Source organism: Jaculus jaculus, chromosome 1 (genome assembly GCF_020740685.1).
Source record: "Jaculus jaculus isolate mJacJac1 chromosome 1, mJacJac1.mat.Y.cur, whole genome shotgun sequence".
Classification (NCBI taxonomy): Eukaryota; Metazoa; Chordata; class Mammalia; order Rodentia; family Dipodidae; genus Jaculus; species Jaculus jaculus.
In genome coordinates, this window is record NC_059102.1 from 36,151,238 (window position 1) to 36,171,581 (window position 20,344).

At 41.5% G+C, this 20,344-nt stretch overlaps 2 protein-coding genes across 3 annotated transcripts; one reads left to right on the forward strand and one right to left on the reverse strand.

The window, feature by feature from the left end:
• Nucleotides 1–24: 24 nt before the first annotated feature.
• On the forward strand, nucleotides 25–19,331 carry LOC101601386 (cytochrome c oxidase assembly protein COX15 homolog). 2 transcript variants are annotated; one of them, XM_045153469.1, is made up of 9 exons: nucleotides 25–146; nucleotides 1,835–2,025; nucleotides 4,633–4,755; nucleotides 5,691–5,877; nucleotides 8,696–8,863; nucleotides 10,653–10,734; nucleotides 13,375–13,529; nucleotides 15,403–15,516; nucleotides 17,819–19,331. In XM_045153469.1, exons 2-9 carry the CDS (start codon nucleotides 1,898–1,900, stop codon nucleotides 17,948–17,950), a joined length of 1,089 nt encoding a protein of 362 aa, XP_045009404.1. In that variant the 5' UTR covers nucleotides 25–146; nucleotides 1,835–1,897; the 3' UTR covers nucleotides 17,951–19,331. The 2 variants fall into 2 exon arrangements, with proteins under 2 accessions (XP_045009404.1, XP_045009400.1); XM_045153465.1 differs by having other exon boundaries at nucleotides 33–238.
• On the reverse strand, nucleotides 8,013–8,242 carry LOC123461695 (translation machinery-associated protein 7). Its single transcript, XM_045153473.1, has one exon. It carries the CDS (start codon nucleotides 8,223–8,225, stop codon nucleotides 8,031–8,033), a length of 195 nt encoding a protein of 64 aa, XP_045009408.1. The 5' UTR covers nucleotides 8,226–8,242; the 3' UTR covers nucleotides 8,013–8,030.
• Nucleotides 19,332–20,344: the final 1,013 nt, after the last annotated feature.

The window sequence follows — 20,344 nt, forward strand, 5'->3', positions numbered from 1 at the left end:
CGGAGGCGCAGACGCATGCGCGGTCGCCAGCCTCCCGCGGAGGAGGCCCTTGCGCGGCCTGACTCGGAAGTGCTTCTGCCCTCAGGAGCCGAGGAAGCTGTCAGCAGCTCGGTGCGATTTTCCCGCGGCGGCGGTGCACCGTGTCGGTATGCGACGGTTGCTCCTTCCGCCCTTGAAGGCCTTGGTAGGGAGCCGGTGTGCAGGATTCCTGGTTCCCAGGGCGGCGCCCAGAGCACAGGTATCATCACCCCCGGCCGACTCCGATCACGGATGCGAGGCTGGGGAGAAAAGGCCAAGATACCGAAGATGTAAATCTCACAGCATTGTTTCCTTGTGGCCAGAAATCCAGAATTCGGTCCCAGAAATACTGCTTGCTGCTGTGTGCTGCTGGCCAAGTCACTTAGCCTTTCTGTGCTTTGCTTTCCTTATCTGTGAAATGGGGATAACAGCACCTACTTTCACAGCGTTCTTGTGACGATCAAATAATTTAGCATACATCAAGCTTTTAGCACATGGCAAAAAAAAAAAAATTCAGGAACTACTGTATAACTCCATTCTACAGAGGAAAAAAAATTAGAGCTTAATTTAAGACCTTTTTTATTCAGGAATAAAGCCAAAAGAGATGGTATAATTTCTTATGTAGTAATTATTAGATGATTGTTACGCATTAGGAACTAAGGAGAGAAAGAAAATTGCCAACAAGAGTCCTGCCCTGGAGGAAGTCACACTTCATTCATTGTTAGTTAAATCTTCCTTAGGACTTGTTATGTAAGGGAGCAGTGCTAGAACAAAGGGACCCAGCAAGGTTGATCAGACAGTGCCCCCCAGAGCTCAGAGAGTGACACATACAGCCTGGACCTGAAGTTACATGACAGTTACTAAGGGCTGTTTTAGCGGAGGTGCTGTGTGGTGTGGGAGTGACCTGTGAGAAGGTTTGGGAACAAATTACAGAAAAAGTGACAACATATACTGCAGGAAGTGTTAGGTATAGGTGAGGAGGGAAAGGAGAGATTCATTTAAAAGAGCCAAGGCTTGGTGGAGCACGCCTTTAATCCCAGCACTCGCGAAGCAGAGGTAGGAGGATCGCTGTGAGTTCGAGGCCACCCTGAGACTACATAGTGAATTCCAGGTCAGCCTGGACTAGAGTGAAACCCTACCTGGAAAAACAAAAAAAAAAACAACAAACAAAAAAAAGAACCAAATGAAAAAGAAAACAATCCCCATATAGGTGGACAGTGAAGTCTGGAGGAACATAAAAAGAATAGAAACTTATGTGGACATTGATTGGGGTGGGGCAAGAAACTCAGTTGGAAGCTTGTGGTGGTTTGAATGAAATGGCCTTCATAGCCTGTGGGGTTTAAGTCCTTGGTCCCCATCAGGCAATCTGAGAAAGTGATGGTGTAGAGCCTTTGAGGGTGGACTCTTGCTAGAGGAGTTAAGTCCCAGGGAGAGGACCTTTAAGGATAATTAGTCCACCCCTACTGGGTGTTTACTAGCTAGCTCACTCAGACTTCTTTCTTTTGATGTGAAGATGTGACCCAGACATCTTGCTCAGGCCTGTCATGCTTTTGCCCCCTTGATGAAACTTCCCTTGAAACTGTAAGCAGAAATAAACCCTTTCCTTCCTAAGCTGCTTCTGGTCATGTGTTTTGTCCCAACAAGAAGGTCACTGCAACAAAGCTCCATGTACTCCAGAAAAGTGATGATGATGATTTACTGGAGCAGTAGCTATGGAAATGCAGATGCGCGGGGCACTTGGCTCCAGTCAGATTGGGAGTGTGCGGGTGGCATCTTTCCTTTTCCTTCAGTTGTAACTTTCTGCTTTGATCCTCAGTGTGGTTGCAGCTATGTTGGCAGGCGGCCTCTGAGGTCAGGGCAATACAGCACCATCACGGACATGGCATTGCAGTCTGGTAGAGGTACAGTGTCCCTTCCTTCAAAGGCAGCTGAGCGGGCAGTGGGCCAATGGCTGCTGGTGTGCAGTGGAACAGTAGCTGGAGCCGTAATTCTTGGAGGAGTTACCAGGTGAGTGAGTGGCTCTTGGTGAGTCAGGTGTCAGTAGGAGAAAGGAAGTTTATTTTACAGTCATTTTACAGATGGAGAAACTGACACCTTAACAGTGGGGCATGTCTGATGGGTTGCCCTAAGAACAGGTTAGTGCTTTATTAGTAAGAACCCATCCTAAAGATGGATTTGAGCCTTAAGTGGTAGCTGGTGCGTGGTTTTTTATATATTTTACCTCCAAACCAGTGTTCAGATTTACCTCAGAGGTTTTTTTTGCAATTTGTTTAAATTAAACCCAAATGAGTTTCATATATCACAGTTGCTTCATATGTCTTTTAGGTTCTCTTTAAATCTACAAACAGACTTTATAGACTTAATCTCGTTCCCTCCCCCTTTGCAGCTTTTTTGTTGCTGAAGAAACCCAAGTTGTTTGTCCTGTGGTTACCCCCCAGCCTGTATTTTGCTGGCTGTATATCTAGAGATGTCAACTTGTCTCTTTGTCCCCTATATGTCCTATAAATGGGCAGTTGTTGCTTGATTAGGGGCATAAGTGGGCAAAAAAATACTTCACATAGGCGATGAAATCATTCCTGAATATTTAGTGTCTGAGATTTCAACAGGCATTGGTTACTGCTGCCTAGATCTGTTATTTCATTAGAGTTGCAAAATTATAATTTTTTAGCTCAACTGCAAAGAGCTACTGTCCCTTATCAGCAGTTTTGTTACCCCGAGGTATAGTTTTTGTAGGAAAGCAAGATGCTTGATTTTCTTCCATTTATTTACCAATTTTCAAGATAATAAATTTGTTCCCAAGATGCTCTAAAAGGTTACAAATAAAGCATTTGAGTTTTTGAACTTGCATTATGAACTCATCAGTTTAAACATTTGATATGCCTTAGGCCACTGTGATGATAGTTCTGATGGTTTGGTTAAGTTGTCCCATCTCAGTCAGTAGGAATCTTTTGAAATTAATTCCAGCATTTATTTTTTTAAAAATGTTTGTTTGTTTGCTTATGTGAGAAAGAAAGAGTGATGGGGGTGGGGGGAGACTGATTGGGTGCATCAAGGCCTTCTGCACTGCAAATGAACTCCAGATACATGTGCCACTTTGTATATCTAGCTGTACCTGCAAAGTGGGAATCAAATCCAGGCTGTCAGGCTTTGCAAGCAAGTGCCTTTAATCTCCAGGCCATCTCCCCAGCCCTCCAGCATCTTTTTAATAACATCTTTTAATAGTTTCTTTGTCTTCTGGTATGATAAGGTGTTTCAGGCTTATCTTGTACATTTTTTGCTCCAGCAAAAAATTTTTGCCTTAGGAATCCTGATCCTTTTGGGTGAAAATATTTTCTAGTTTTCATGAAATGTGTGTTTTTCAGATTATCTACATATTCACTGTGCCCTCATGTCAAAACACTGAATGTATTATATAGGTAGTGAGGGGAAATTGTAACAAATTTGTATTATTCTCTTTCACAGAACCTAACCCTGTAACAAATCCCTTCTCCCTGTGTAAAGAACACTGGTAGCTGATGTTATAGATTAGTAGTAAAGCATATGTTTAGTGTGTACAATGCCCTAATTTAATCCCCAGCACCAAAATATAAGAATGTTAATTATGCATTTAGTATACATTTCTTTGATTTAAAAGGTTGATTTTGTCTGCAAGGAATGCTAGTTAAAGAATTAAGTGGAGGGCTAGAGAGATGGCTTAGCAGTTAAGCGCTTGCCTGTGAAGCCTAAGGACCCCGGTTCGAGTCTCCATTCCCCAGGTCCCAAGTTAGCCAGATGCACAAGGTGGCACATGCATCTAGAGTTCGTTTGCAGTGCCTGGAGGCCCTGGCACGCCCATTCTCTCTCTTTGTCTCTCTGTCTCTCTCTCTCTCTGCCTCTTTCTCTGTCTGTCGCTCTCAAATAAATAAATAAAATAAACAGAAAAAATTAAAAAAAGAATTAAGTGGAAAGTAAGTGTAGTGGCACATACCTGTACTCTCATCACTCAGGAGGTGTAAATTCAAGGCCAATCTGGGCTACATGGGAGATCCTGTCTGAGTCAACCAACCAACCAGACCATCAATCAATGAACAAACAATAAGGAGGGAGGATAGAATCCAAGGACTGAGAGAATTAGAGGGTAAAGAAACAAGGGCTGGGAATGAACCTCAGTAGTAAAGTGAAGCACATGCAAGAACTTAGATTCAGAAAAAGATGATGACATCAAATTAAAAGAGAGACTCATAGAGAGAGGGGGATAAGATGGAGAGCAGAGTTATGAAGGAGAAAGTGGGAAAGCAGGGGATGAGAGGGAAATACCATGGTTGGTTGTCTGTAAGTATAGAAGTTGTTAATATAAAATATATATATTAAAAAATAATTTAAATTCAATCTTCAGCATGGAAAAAAAGGGAAATTTGTGCCTATTGGCAGCCGTGTGTGTGTGTGTGTGTGTGTGTGTGTGTGTGTGTGTATGTATGTGTGTGTGTGTGAATTCTGGTGGTAAAAGAGAAAATATCAAAAGGGCATAATGAAATGATGTATTATCTTTAGTGGATTAAGCTCAGTTCCACTTGTTATAAACTCCCTATGAATAATCCAGAATCATACACTAACAAATTTATTTCCTATCCTAAGGTTGACAGAGTCTGGCCTCTCGATGGTAGATTGGCATTTAATAAGGGAGATGAAACCACCCACAAGCCAAGAGGAATGGGAAGCAGAATTCCAAAAATACCAGCAGTTTCCAGAATTTAAAATGTAAGTGTTAGGAAAAAAAAATCCAGTAAAAATCTTATATAAGCAGGGTGTGGTGGCACACATCTTTAATGCCAGCACTCAGGAGGCAGAGGTAGAAGGATCATCATGAGTTCGAGGCCACCCTGAGACTACATAATGAATTTCAGGTCAGCCTAAACTAGAGTGAGACCCTACCTCAAGAAAACAACAACAACAAAAATCTTATTCAGTCTTTTGCTTCTGTAAATCCCTTACAATGGTTAAATTTTGTTAGCTTTAGGGAAGGCAAGGTCTTACTCTTACCTAGCCTAACCTAGAACTCATCCTATAGTCCAGGTTGGCTTCGAATTCACAGTGATCCTCCTACTTCAGACTTGCTAGTGTGGGGGTTAAAGGCATGCACTACCACAATTGGCTCATATTTATTTTTTATTTATGTGTTTATGTGTTTGTGGTGTATGTTTATGTGTGCAAGCATGTTTGAATGCATTTGGTGCACATGGGTGTGTAGGTATACGTGTGTGTGTGTGTGTGTGTGTGTGTGTGTGTGTGTGTGTAAGCCAGAGGTTGATGCCAGACCTCTTCCTTAGTCACTTTATTATTTAATAGAGCCTGGAACTCACCATTCATCCAGGTGAGCTAGCCAGTGAGCCCCAATCTCCACTGCCCTAGACAATTCTGGAGATCTGAATCCAGGTCCTCATGCTTTCATGGCAAATACTTTACCTACTATCCTGTCTCCCCAGACCTGATTTCTTTATTTGTTGTTCTTGGTTCATCTATATTAGTGAGGCCCAATGTAACATATAACATCTAAATCCCAAGTTATCCTGAGGTTGCAGATGAAGAAGGCAGACCTACCGAGCTGCAAGAATGAGAATGTTATGCATTCTGTAAGTAAGTAAAAACTGACAGAAGTTTTCTCTTTCTTCATTTTTACTTCCCATTTCATCCAGCTTGAATCATGATATGACACTGGCAGAATTCAAGTTCATCTGGTACATGGAATATTCACACCGAATGTGGGGTCGCATTGTAGGCCTTGCATACATCCTGCCCGGTGCCTACTTCTGGAGAAAGGGTTGGCTCAGCCGTGGCATGAAAGGACGTGTTCTTGCCCTCTGTGGCTTAGTCTGTTTCCAGGTATGACTTATTCAGGTTGGGGAACTAGAGATGCTCCAAGAAATTTCCTAGTTAGCATGATTTTGAAGGAGGCACTACGACACAGTGGGTAGAAGCAAGCATTTTAGTGTCTAGCTTTGGATTCAAAGCCTCAGCTCTACCACTTAGTAGGGGAAGCTACCTGACTCTTGAAAGCTACAGTTTCCTTATCTGTTAAGTAAAGATTATCATAGTGCCTATCATTTAGGGTTGTTTAGATATTAAACAAGATAATACATGTAAAGTATTTAGTAGAGTGTCTAGAATCAGCACTCAGTAAGTATTTTCTTGTGCTCCATTAAGTACAGTTTATTGCCCTATCAAGCTTCTCCTCAGTTCTCTCCCCTGTCCCATTTGAGAGAATGCGTACTCTACCTTGTACACACATTATATATGTGTCACTTTACATCTGGCTTTTACACGGGTGTTAGAAATGCAAACTGCAGTGTGCAGGCATGTGGAGTAAGTCCGTTTAACCACTGATCCATGTCCCAAGCGTCTGTTCCATTTTTCTAACTTGCATGCAATACAGGAAAGTGATCCTTTTTCTAGAATAGCTACACAGAATAATAGGAAAGCTCTTCAGAAAAGAGAAATATTTTCTAAGATGAAGGAATTGGGGATACAGCTATAGCTGATACTCCCATATAATTTGTATTTAAAATCCTGTAAGTTAAATTTCTCTTAGGAAAAAAGCTTGAAAGATTCACATAGTTTAAAGGTATACACTAAGAGCTAAGAAACAGTCTTTAAGAGAAGACACAAATGAGTATTTAGGTCAAAGTATAAGTGTCCTAAGAGTATCAAAACATCAAAGAAACATCACCAAAATTGGATCAGGAAAAGGCTAGGTAATTGGTTTAACTTAGAAGTGGAAGAAGATGGGCCACTACAGGTCAAAGAAGCACTAAGAACAGTGGAGAATTAGGAGCTAGTAGAAGTCCAGTAGTAATTCAAGAAAGAGCTGGAACAAATACAGTTAATATTTTGGGAATGAACACTAACTCCCTAGAAGGAAGAAATTTAAGATGTCAGGAAGGGCTATGAAGGGAACTGCCTTCATCTTGTGTCTCATGCAAGCAAAGTCAAGGAAAGTAGGCATGCTGATCTTGAAAGGGGAAAGAAGTGTCCCAAAAAATACCTGAGGAGTATTTTTTCAGAAATAGGAGAATCTCATCTCTTTTGGTCTGATTTACTGGATTGAAAGGGTAAGGGTGAAGTGGCTGAGTCATTCATACCTGATATGATTGGAATAGAACTTGGCTAATTGAAAAAGCCAGCTGACGCACAGAATCAGAGAATATGATGTGTTCCAATTCCATTTTTCTAAAAAGTAGAAACAAATATTTTTGCAAAGCTATCTAGAGACAAAGCTTTAGAAATTTATATGATTTCCCCCAGAATATTTTGTAATTGTCTTATGCCACCTATCTTGATAGTTATTGTTTTTTAATATATTTTTATTTATGTATTCGAGATAAAGGGTGGGGGAGAGATAATGGGCATGTCAGAGCCTCCAGCCACTGCAAATGAACTCCAGATGCATGCACCACCATGTGCATCTGACTTATATGGGTTCTGGGGAGTCAAACCTACGTCCTTAGGCTTCACAGGCAAGTGCCTTAATCACTAAACCATCTCTCCAGCCCATTGATAGTAATTGTTTTTAAACAGGTACCTTTATTTTTTTTTAATTTATTTATTTGAGCGCGACAGACACAGAGAGAAAGACAGATAGAGGGAAAGAGAGGAGAATGGGCGTGCCAGGGCTTCCAGTCTCTGCAAACAAACTCCAGACGCGTGCGCCCCCTTGTGCATCTGGCTAACCTGGGACCTGGGGAACCGAGCCTCGAACTGGGCTCCTTAGGCTTCACAGGCAAGCGCTTAACCGCTAAGCCATCTCTCCAGCCCATAAACAGGTACCTTTATTGGGCTTTTCCAAAGCATGTAATCTAGGTGTTTTGTTTTTGTTTTTGTTTTTGTTTTTTACAAAAGTTTATTGTAATGTACACCAGACCCCAAGACAACACTTCATTCTAGTTACAGGTGGCAAAAGATGTTAACAATGACAGGAAATCCAGATGTTTAAATAGGAATGAATAAGGGGTACCATGTTCTCAGGACTATGGAACAGCTTACTTTTTGCCAGATTTCTTAATTCCACCTGTGGCTAGGGGTCCCTTCCCCGCGGCCTTCGCTTTCAGCTCCTCGAGTTTCTTCTGTTCCTCCTTCTGTTTCTGCTTGAAAGCCTTATCCTCCTCATCCATCTCCTTGGTCTGCTTCTTGGGCTGTTTCAGGGGCTTTTTCTTGCCACCTTCGCGGCCCGACATGGCGCCAGCCGCCCCTTCCCCAGCTGTAATCTGGGTTTTAAAGACTAAACTCTTACATTTCACTGGTTTACATATATTTTTTTTTTCGCGATAGGGTCTCACTCTAGCCCAGGCTGACCTGGGATTCACTATGTAGTCTATGAGTTTGAGGCAATCTTCCTGCCTCTGCCTCCCACATGCTGGGATTAAAGGTGTGTGCTACCACACCTGGCTGGTTTACATTATGCTAAATGATACCAAGTATTTGTAAGGTACTGTATGCAGATAAACTTTTGATCTCTTTTCTACATTTGGACTGTGCTTCAGCAAAACATGTCTGTGTGGTGCTAGGTGCTGCTAATGAATTTATATCACGATTGTTGAACCCCGGGGATAGGTCAGGGTAGGGCATATTACTGATAATGTACTTCTTCAGTATAACCAAACAGTTTTGACCTTCTTTTATTTGCCTCTTCTTGTTTTGATTCTAGGGTCTCTTAGGGTGGTATATGGTTAAGAGTGGATTAGAAGAAAAACCAGAGTCCTATGACATCCCTCGGGTCAGTCAGTATCGCCTCGCTGCCCATCTGGGATCAGCTCTTGTTCTTTATTGTGCCAGCCTGTGGACCTCACTCTCACTGCTGCTCCCTCAGCACAAGGTAAAGATGGCTGGATTGTATCCACATCTGCACACATGCTGACAGAGGCAGAGAAGTCAAGTTGTGGGTCAGAATTGCAATTACCTTAAAGTAACATCTTCAATTTGCAGAAACTACATAGCACCAAGATTTAGAGAAACATTTAATTCTGGGATTTTGAATAATTTTGGACTCCATAGTAAAAAGGTACAATTATTTTGTTGAGCTGGAGCAGTTCATATAAAGAACATTGTCATAGGACTTGAACTGTTTTTCACTGTGCAAAAATAAAGCTTAATGTATTTTATTTGTTTTAATGTGTTGGAGATAGACTAATCCAGGGTCTTGTATTTGTTAAGCAAATGTTCTACCACTGAGCTTAAGTATAGACTCACAATATTATATAACAGTACCAGAATGTCTTCCTAACCATTCAACAACTCCCCATTCTTTATCTGCCATGGGCCCCTGGCAACCCTAACCTATGTCCTCTCTCTCTAAACTTGCTGTAGTTTCCTCATGTAAGTGGAATGATCCAGTATTCCTTGTATGTGCCTGACTTATTTCATGATTTCATGTCCCCCATGTCTACCCATGTTATATGTTGCATGTGTCAGAATTTTTTAAGACTAATACCCCATTGTATGCATATCCCACACTTGTCCCCATCAGTAAATATTTTGGTTACTTCCACATTTTGGCTGTTATGAATAAGGCACTGTGAATAGAAGTTGTGTAGCTATTTCTTTGAAGTCCTAGTTTCAGTTCTTTTTGATAAGTATCTAGAAGTGGAATTACTAGTATATGTAGGAGCTTAATATCTTGTCAACATTATCTAATGAGGAAGGTAAGGCAAAAATGAAAAGTTTAGGGGGAAAGTAAGTTGTGCCAACCATAAGAGCTACTTTGATTGGAACTCTCAGAAAGGATGGTGATTGGCAAGGCAAGAAAGACCAGGGCAAGAACTATATCTTAACTCTTGCTGGTGTACTAGAGCCTTTTTTGTGTTAAATGGGAACCTAGCATTCAAACCTAACATTGTATTGAACAGTAGTGATTTTTTTTCTAAAGAATTTTTTTCTGTTGGTTGATTTTCTTTTATGAAAATAAGAATTTTTTACATGTTATACTTTGATTTAAAAGCAAGATTATGACTTCCTTTGCCCAAGCTGACCTGGAATTTACTGTGTAGTCTTAGGCTGGCCTCAAACTCACGGAGATCCTCCTATCTTGATCTCTTGAGTACTGGGATTAAAGGTTTGTGCTGCCTCACCTGACCTTTTTTTCAGAGTAGACATTTTATACCTGTGGTTCCTGTTTCTCTAACTTTCAAAAGAGAATTCTAAAAATAAATTGCCAGAGTCTATCATTCCTACTTCCTGACAATACACTCTTTCTTTTCAATCCTTGTAATCTTTTCACTCCTATAACATACATACTCACACACTCAGACCCATGCACAAATACTCTTTACTGTTATTGATGACTTTATATCAATTGTTAAGTCATCCAGTTGTTGACAGTATAAGCTTGCGTGTCTTCATGACAAATACTAGGATTCCTGTTGCCAGAAAGACAGATGACAGCTCCTGCCCTCACAAAATGCTCATGATAACAGGGAAGACATAGTAAATGCATAATTGCAATGGGATGTGATATATGTCAGAAGAGTGTTGAGTGTACTTAGCCTGCATTAGAGGTCAGAGAAGATATGACCTTAAATTGTTTGGTTTGGTTTCATTTGGAGATCTTGCTGCTTCTCATTGTTCTGGCAAAACAGCTTATCTGAATGATTTCTTTTCTTATTTAGTTGCCTGAGACACGCCAACTCCTGTGGTTAAGACGATTTGCTGGTGGAACGGCAGGTCTAGTGTTCATCACAGCTCTCTCAGGTAGGCTTTGTCTTTCATTCTACTTTCAGCTGCAATCTCTTGCCTGATGCTCTCTTCTTTCCTCCTGCCTCTTCATGCTTCCCTTTCATACTTGTCTCCCTCACACCTACTACCTTTACTTTCTTCTCTCCCTCCCTGCTTTCCAAAAATCCTACTTCTACTCAGGTGAACAAAACTGCTGAACACCTGACTAGATTCAGACCTTCCAGGTTCAATCCTGGATTCACCTGGGAACTGCAAGCCCTGGAAAGTTTATAGTTGTCAAGCTGTGACACTTCTCTGGGCTTCTATGACCTCATGTAAAATGGAGATGATGACTCTAATGTAAGTAATATGTGAATAGTGCTCAGAACATTACCTAGTATATAGCAAAGGCGTGTGTTAGCTGTCAGAATTATATAAACATTTTTACTACATTAAACCAGAATGGGTCAGACAAATGGCCTGCTCTCATAGATGGAGAATTCATTGGGGCAGAGAGATCAGATTTTTTCTTGAAATCATGCCTTCACCTTGACCTCTCTCACTAAAATAGCACTACTTTAGGAATTAGAAGCCCCATGTGGATAACCGAGAGTTTTGTTCTTCAGTCACACTAGCCACATTTTAAGTGCTCAACAGGCATGGCTATTATATTGCATGGAACATCTATATAATACTGCCATTATTGTAATTTCTACTGGGCAGCACTGCTTGGGAATGAAAATAATACTGAATCAAGCCAGTAGTCTACCTTACCCTTTTCTTTTTTTGTATGAGTATAAATTTTGATTTGATCAGTGGAATTTACAAAAATAATGTGATCTACCTTTTTTTGGAGCATTCTTTGTTCATAAATAATGGGTCATCCACTAGTTCACACATGCTTCTTTTAAGCTTTTTTCTTGACAGTTTTCATAATCTGTATTATGATCATAATCCCTTTCCATTACTTTCATTTGTCTCCCTCCTGAATCCCCCTCCACTGAGCCCTTCCTTCCAGCTAGTCCCTCTTCTGTTTTTTTTTCTTTTAAATCTTTATTTTTATTTATTTGACGGGGGGGGGGGAGAGGGAGGGAGGGAGGGAAAGAATATGGGTGTGCCAGGGCCTCCAGCCAATACAAACTGCAGATGTGTGTGACCCCTTGTGCATCTGGCTAACGTGGGTCCTGGGGAATCAAACCTGAGTCCTTCGGCTTTGCAGGCAAACACCTTAACTGTTAAGCCATCCCTCCAGCCCCCCTCTTCTGTTTTGTCAGGGTTTTGTTTATTGTTGTTTTTGTCTTCCTCATCTTCCATGACAAAATTATACATGCTTTCTTTATGTGCTTAGCCAAGATGTACTTTATACATTTGAGAATTTTTTCCCTAATTTGAGCACTTGGGGGTGACAGGTAATACACAGTAAAACCCTGTGTCCCATGGTATTGATGCTAAAAAGAAAACCAAAGCAGAATGGGGAGAAGGAGAGAGTTGGGTAGAAGAGTGCCATTTATGTTAGATAATTGGGTTAAGTCCCTTTAGGAAGGTAACATTTGAGCAGAAACCTGAGGAAAGGAGGAATAGCCCTGTAGTTCCAAAATAGATTAGCAATACTTAGTGAGGGCCAGGGACAGCTTCATAATCAAGAAAGGATTTTTGGGCTGGAGAGATGGCTTAGCGGTTAAGCGCTTGCCTGTGAAGCCTAAGGACCCCAGATCAAGGCTCGATTCCCCAGGACCCACGTTAGCCAGATCCACAAGGGGGCACATGCATCTGGAGTTCATTTGCAGTGGCTAGAAGCCCTGGCACACCCACTCTCCTCTCTCTCTCTGTCCCTCCCTCCCTCCCTCCCTCCTTCCCTTCCCCCCCCCTCTCTCTGCCTCTTTCTCTGTCTGTCACTCTCAAATAAATAAATAAAAATAAACAAAACAAAAAAATTTTTTAAGGATTTTTTTCAGGCTGGAGAGATGGCTTAGTGGTTAAGCGCCTGCCTGGAAAGCCTAAGGACCCCAGTTTGAGGCTCAATTCCCCAGTACCCACGTAAGTCAGATGCACAAGGTGGCACATGTGTCTGGAGTTCGTTTTCAGTAGCTAGAGGCCCTGGTGTGCCCATTATCTCTCTCTGCCTTTTTCTGTCACTCTCAAATAAATAAATCTTTTTTAAAAATAAAAAAGAAAGGAAAGGACTTTTTCCAGACTAATGTGTCTCTCTTCAGAGCTCTTAGTTTCTAGGACAGACATGCAAGAACCTTGGGATAGGATTGGTGTGGGAAGAAGACTTACTGTGGAGGTTCCCATGAAGATGAGAACCCTAGTGTGAACCTTTCTATTCTCTAACTAGTCCCTTGTCTAATGCTAGGATAATACACTTTAAAAAAAATTTGTTCGTTTTTATTTATTTATTTGAGAGTGACAGAGAGAAAGAGGCAGATGGAGATAGAGAGAGAATGGGCGTACCAGGGCCTCCAGGCACTGCAAACGAACTCTAGACATGTGCACCCCCTTGTGCATATAGCTAACGTGGTCCTGGGGAATCGAGCCTCAAACCAGGGTTCTTAGGCTTCACAGGTAAGCGCTTAACCGCTAAGCCATCTCTCCAGCCCATAATACACTCTTCTGTATTCAGAGTCAATATTTGGTCTCTTCATGTTAATAAGTCCCATTTACCTTGGCATACAGGAGCTTTTGTGGCAGGGCTGGATGCTGGGCTTGTTTACAACTCCTTCCCCAAAATGGGAGAATCTTGGATCCCAGAGGACCTCTTTACTTTTTCCCCCATCTTGAAGAATGTTTTTGAGAATCCTACCATGGTGCAGTTTGATCACCGGATTCTGGTAAGTGTGGCTGGAGGTTTCCACTGCAGGGCACAGGGAGCCTTGCATAGGTGTTGGGCATGTCAGTGAGGCACTGAGAACAGCAGCCAGGAAGTGGGACAGCAACTTGATTTGTCTTTTCAGAAGAAATTTTTAGAGCAGTACTCTTACCTAATGTTTCTGTCATCATTACACTTAAATTCTAGCTTTTAGGATTGGCCTACCTTCTTAAAGCTCAAATAAGCCTTTCACAACCTGGCAGGTGTAAACTCTTTCAGTCAGAATACCTAGCAGTCATATCAGTAGAAATGAAGTAAAGAAGAAAGAGCAGAGACCTGTTCCTGAACACGTGGCTGTCAGAGAGCAAGTGCTTCTCATCAGTAATTTCTGTGTATTTAAATAATCGGCATCACAGTATTTGGGCCATATTATGACTGGCTTGGGAGCCTGGGTGGGATGAACTGGTATGGCAGAGGCAAAGCAGTGACAGGGAACGTGGCTGCGTGGTGGGAGATGACTTGACTAGTGAATCAGAGAGGTTTAAGAGCAGAGAGTACACATGGGCTGCTAGGAATAAAGTCAGAGAAAGATAAAGGAGATTCTTGAGTTGCTTCTGCAGGATGCTTGAAACATGGCCAACAGAGAAGGGACCTCATGAGTGATTTGAGAGCTAGGGATCGAGGATGCTATCCTGTTGAAACATGTTTAGTGTGAGATGATGGGCATACATCTGGGCAGGGCCAGGAGGGGCTCAGACACCTAAGGGAGCCGCTAGAGACATTACATCGTAGGCTTAGTCCCCAAACTACTTGAGCGTAAGTTAAAAAGTCAGAATTTGCCATTGTGGACACCTATGAAAAAGGAAAGGAAGTGAAAGAGATAAGGAAATGTGATAAACATGTTCCCTAGGCAGGCTCACACCTTTGTCCCAGCACTCGCCAGACTGAAGTAACTTCACCATGAGTTTGAGATATAGAAATGTGATCAAGAAACATTCTCTCTAGCCCTGCCCATCATAGCTGTCAGGAGGCTGCAGCAACATCACCAACTTGAGCTGCAGAGTGAGTTCCAGATCAGCCTGGGCTAGAGATAAACCTTGCCTCAGAACAAAACAAGCAACAATGATAAACCAACCAAACAAAACCCATCCTCCCTGATGTTAATGGATGGGGAAAAGGAACCTTATTACCAATCCTCATTTCTTATTCTGAAAGGTTAGAAATAAAAATAAGACTTTTGGTTTTCACACGGGCTGGCAGCATTACCTTACCCCAGGAAATCATTTCCCAAGGTCAATCCTGCTGCTTTGAGAATTAGTAGGATTAGTATAGATACAGATTAGAAAGCTAAGGATTCAAGGAATTACTCTCTTTATTTATATATATATATATATTTTATTGTGAGTAGAAAGAATGAGTTTGCCAGGGCCTCTTGCTACTGCAAATTAACTTCAGACATATGAGCTACTTTTTGCATTTGTTTTTATGTGGGTACTAGGGAATCAAACCAAGATTGACAGGCTTTACAAACAAGTGCCTTTAACCACTGATCCATTTCCCCAGCCCCTCAAGGAATTATTTGAAACCTAAATCTCCCACCTAAGGGACACCTCATTGGAGGATGTGTAAGATCAATGAGTGAGTGTACATAAAGCAGTACACCCACATTTAGCTGAGGCCCTGAGTAACAATGCCACTTGAATTGTAAGCAGAAGCTAAGGGAGGAAGCTAGAGTAGAACTGCATTCTCCATTACCAGCATAAGAAAATTTTCATGATGGTCATTGGTTTCTGAAGGAAAATATACAAGGTGAATGGAAGTCAGGAGAGTACCCTCCTGGTATGTAATGTGTGTGAAAGCATAGCATGCATAATGAGAATCTTTGTTCCCCACAGGGAGTCACTTCCGTCACTGCCATTACAGTGCTCTATTTCCTCTCCCGAAGAATCCCCCTTCCTCGAAGAACCAAGATGGCAGCAGCTACCCTGCTGGCTTTGGCATATGCACAGGTATAAAGCCCTTCTTTGTGGATTTACAGTGTCCTGAAAGCAAATAATAGTATATTAAAATATTGATAATGGGTCTGGAGAAATGGCTTAGTGGTTAGGTTGCTTGCCTGAAAAGCCTAAGTACCCAAGTTTGATTCTCCAGAACCCACGGAAGCCAGACGCACAAGGTGGCACATGCGTCTGGAGTTCACTTGCAGTGGCTAGGGGCCCTGGTGTGCCCATTCTCTATCTGCTTCTTCCTGTCCCTTTCTCTCAATAAATAAATAAACATGTTGATAATGAGGAAAATGAAGGCCATCGATACACTGCTGTCACAAGAGGAATGACTGATGGCCAGTAAACATGGACAGCTTTTAAGCATCCTGATCAGAGAAGAGCAAATGAAATCATTGACTGTCATTTTGGGAAAAATTGAAGTGCAAAAAGGGAAAACAATTGGTATTAGTATGGATATAGGAAAATGGATACATTCATGTCTTTTTGGTGACAGCATGAATCTATAACAGCTTAAAAAAGACATTTTTAATTTATCTGCAACCAGAGATAGAAAGAGAACCAGGAACTCTTGGCATTGCAAACCAACTCCAAATGCATGTGCCACTTTGTGCATCTGGGTTTATGTGGGTATTGGAAAATCAAACCATGCTGTTGTGCTTTGCAAGCAAGCACCTTTAACTACTGAGCCATCTCTCCAGCTCCAATATAATAGAGAGAAAATGGGCACACCAAACGAACTCCAGACACATGCAGCACCTTGTGCATCTAACTTAACATGGGTCCTGGAGAATGAAACCTGGGTCCTTTGGTTTTGCAGGCAAGCGCCTTAACTGCTAAGCCACCCCTCCAGCCCAATAGCTTTTTTTTTTTTTTTTCTTAGGTAGGGTCTCACTTTAGTGCAGACTGACCTGGAATTCACTATGTAGTCTCAGGATGGCCTTGAACTCATGGTGCTCCTCCTACCTCTGCCTCCCAAGTGCTTGTTTTATGCCCAGGTCAAGCCTAATAGCTTTTTATAAAGAGGGCATTTTGCAATAACATTTAAAATGTTAAATATATAGTGCTTTGGCCTTCAAGAACTATTCATGTCTGCCCTAGAAATATTTTAATATACTAAGAACTATGTATAAGGAAATTCATAATTGTGATGGTGGAAAACTGGGGACAACTTAAGTAGTTAAATAGCATGGCATATCTGGATGCCACATACAACAATTAAAAAGAAAAAGGCTAGTCCTAAGAGCTCCTCACTGAAGCAGACTTAAAACATACCCACCATGGCTCAGGAAATTTTGCAGAAGAGGGAGCAGAAAGACTTAAGAGCCACAGGTTGGGATGTCATACCCAGAGGCAAACTCTCCCCTCAGTAACCAACTGCTGCTCCCACAATGCATAACCCACAACCCCACGGGTAATACCAGCAACCCCACTGAGGGTCCCCAGCAGAATGGGGTTAGGAAGAAGGGAAAAGAGGGTACCAACATATGATGTATCCATTCAGAGTATGTTCTCCCTTTTAAAAAAATGCATATTGTTAATATTGTGTTGTTGAGAGTAGAAGGCTTGTGAGGTAGTTGCAGTGTAAAATGCCCCTCATAGCTTCATGTTTGCGATTAAACCTCTTACTACTCCTGGGCTTGTGGAGCCTCTGGGACTTAGGATCTTGGGGGAGGAAGTGTGTTGCTGGGGGTAGGCCTTGAGGTTTATGAGTCCAGCCCCACAGGGTGTTTAGAGGTCACTCTCTCTGTTTTCTCCTCGCTAATGTGGAAATGTAACACCTAACTGCCTGTTCCCATGTTTTCCTCACCATGATGAAACTTCTCAAAACTGTAATTAACTTTTCTTCCCTAAGTTAAAAAAATAAAAGGTGACAGAACAGTATCTTTTCAGCATAAAACTATATCTCAATAGTCATATATATGAAAAGTATTAAGTGCAGAGGAACTGCTAACAATAACTATATGTAGAGAACAGGAATAAGGTAGACTTTAAGCACAGTAGTTCATGCCTGTAATCTGAGCACTTGAGAGGCTGAGGTAGGAGAATCACCATTTCTACACCAGCCTATGCATAAGATCCTGTGTTTAAAAAAAAAAAAGGAGGGAGTAGAGGATAGTTGAAAAGTTTAGGTTTGCTTATTCCATTCAATCTTTATCAGTATACTAGGTTATGAAATTAAAGAAATACATGAACTTGGAATGTGCTGATGGGAGTATGGAGGTTTGTATATGTGGCTGTCTGTGTAGTTTTCAGTCTGCATTTTTGGTTACTGCTTTTCCTCTTGTTTTCTTTCCTCTATAAACAGGTGACCTTGGGCATTAGCACTCTGCTTATGTATGTCCCAACTCCTCTGGCTGCCACACACCAATCAGGCTCCTTGGCTCTGCTCAGTGGAGCCCTTTGGCTCATGAATGAACTCCGAAGAGTCCCAAAGTAATTCTCAGAGGATCACTTCTTAGGATTGAAGCTGCTTTGGTAACTTATCAGAGAGCACAAGAACTTGACAAGTGGTTTCCAAATTGGTCATGTTTTAATTTTTGCCAGTCTTAAAGACTGTCACTGGATCAAGGATGTAATTAACGTGTGTTTACACTAAAGGTCCCTTTTCTAGAAAATGTCTGTCAGGTACTGCTTCTTAATAAGTGGTTTCACTTTTCCAGCGTTACTAAGAGCTTGGGTTTCTGTGTCCTTGTGTTCCTGAGCCCTGCCCACTACAGTCAGGCTGCTGGGGACAGTGAAATACTCCCAGGTGCCCATTAGTTGTTAGTAGGCTGGCAGTGCTGGCCTGTGGCCAAGGTCCAAGGATGTCAGATTTCCTGGTTTTTAAGGAGGTCCAACAGATTTTCAAATGAATGTTCCTAATTAAATGTTGGCAACTCATTTCAAGTTTTTAAAACTGTTATATAGACTTAACTCATCTGAAAGCTATACACGGCCTTAGGCTGTACATTTATAATTTCTGAACTGATGATGAGTTTCAACTCCAGTATTTCATGAGTTTGAGTGTACCCTAAAGTGTCCCATTCTTGGGTGTTCTTAGCAAAACAAAGATGTGCCTGGGATTTTCAGAAAACCAGTCCCTCTGGTCCTATGTTGTCCTTGATTTTTCAAAAAATCCCCATACTTTCTGTGGGCTTGTGATGCGATTGTATTCACATTTGACTCAAAAACCTTAAAACCAAAGCTTCACCTCTGGTACTAGTAGGCTACTTTTCAAGCTTCCCCGGTGACACCATAGCACAAGCCTGGGGACAACTAGCCTAGGCCCTCCTAGCCTCTTTACCTTAAAAAGTTCTGACCAGCTTGTTCCTGCTCCTTCCAAATTTCCACTGTACCCTCCATATCTCCTTCCTATTTATATGTTAAGAGGATTTTATTTTCTCTAGATGGCACAATTCTTTAAAGAAAGGGAACTGTAGTCAAGGGGAAGGTTCCCTACACCACTGTCTCCTGACCCACCATGTTTTATGTACAAACAGCAGAGGGCAGTATGATACAACTCAAAAAAAACTGTATGCAGTTCACTCTTAAGAAATTGGCAACTCATGAATTAATTCAATTCAAGTTTCAGATGTTTTACTTCATTTTTATTTAATTACAGTTGATGAGTAAGTTTGGAAAACCATATGTGGTATTTAGCTATATAACTGTGTTATAAAACTTATGAGCCAATGAACACAAATCTTCACAATTATTTTTTTGTGTTATTTTCAATACTAGACACTTCCCAAATACTGAAGGAAAGCATGGGTTAATGTAAAATGGACAAGTACTGATTGATACTACAAAAAATCTCATAAAGAATTAATTTCTATTAATAGTTTTAAACATCTGTCAATTATTTTTAGGCATGAAGGAAGTTAAAACATGTATTTCAATCAGTTAACCCAGACTTTTTGTGTGTGTGTTTAACCTATTGTGATATATGCATCCACTGTGGCAGGGATAATGATTAGTGACTGCCTAAAGTTACGTTGCTTCTGAAGACCAACTCTGATAATCACGATTTTAGGATAACCATTTTACCTCCAGCCCTTCTGGTCCTGGGATGAGTAGTAGATACATCTGGCTATATGTAACACATATACCCATGTTCCTGCATAAGGGTGACTGTGACCCCGCTCCAACATACATTGTACATTTTCCACACCTACTTATGTTTTTAAGTGAAAATTTTAAGAATTATTCCATAAAACTATTAATTTTAGGCATCTGAAAAACAATCTTTACATTCATGCACAAAGCAATGCGATACAGTACAGCCAGCCTCAGGAATTTTAAGGAGTTGCATGTCTAGTTGTGGATCATAATTGTGTGCCTTTCAGCACACTGCAGAGTCCACTGCTCATGACAGGAATAGTGGAGGAGGTGTGGCCTACACCTCAGTATCAACTATTAGCAATCCTGGAATGAAAATTTCAAGCACAATATAATGAAAGACATATTAACAATCAAAGTATTTGGGATCCTTGTGGAGAGATAGGCTTAGGAATAAGGGGGCAGGTCCTTCACCACCAATGGGGACAGACTGGAAGGTGCTCCATAGGAAAGACTGCCTGAGAATGAGCTGGGATGTCCCTCCTTAGTCCCCAAGGCAGCACTTTTGGGAAATGCTGTGACCTGTGAGGTTCAGCTCTACAGGAGGTCTTTAGGTCACTGGAGGCATGCTCCCAAAGGGGAGTATGGGATTCCAACTCTACCCTTTCTCTCAGTTCCTGGTCATGAGGTGAGCAGTTCTGCTCTGCACATGAAGTCTTTGCTGCCCTGCCTCACATCAGGCTCAAAGCAAAGAGGTCCAATTTACCATTGACTAGAACCTGCAGAATTAAGT

Bases quoted from the DNA above. Each gene is read 5' to 3' on its own strand.
- LOC101601386 (XM_045153465.1), top strand. From the start codon at position 149: ATGCGACGGTTGCTCCTTCCGCCCTTGAAGGCCTTGGTAGGGAGCCGG. The intron at 13,530-15,402 runs GTAAGTGTGGCT...TGTTCCCCACAG, and splicing joins AGTTTGATCACCGGATTCTG to GGAGTCACTTCCGTCACTGC. The intron at 15,517-17,818 runs GTATAAAGCCCT...CTCTATAAACAG, and splicing joins TGGCTTTGGCATATGCACAG to GTGACCTTGGGCATTAGCAC.
- LOC123461695 (XM_045153473.1), bottom strand. From the start codon at position 8,225: ATGTCGGGCCGCGAAGGTGGCAAGAAAAAGCCCCTGAAACAGCCCAAG.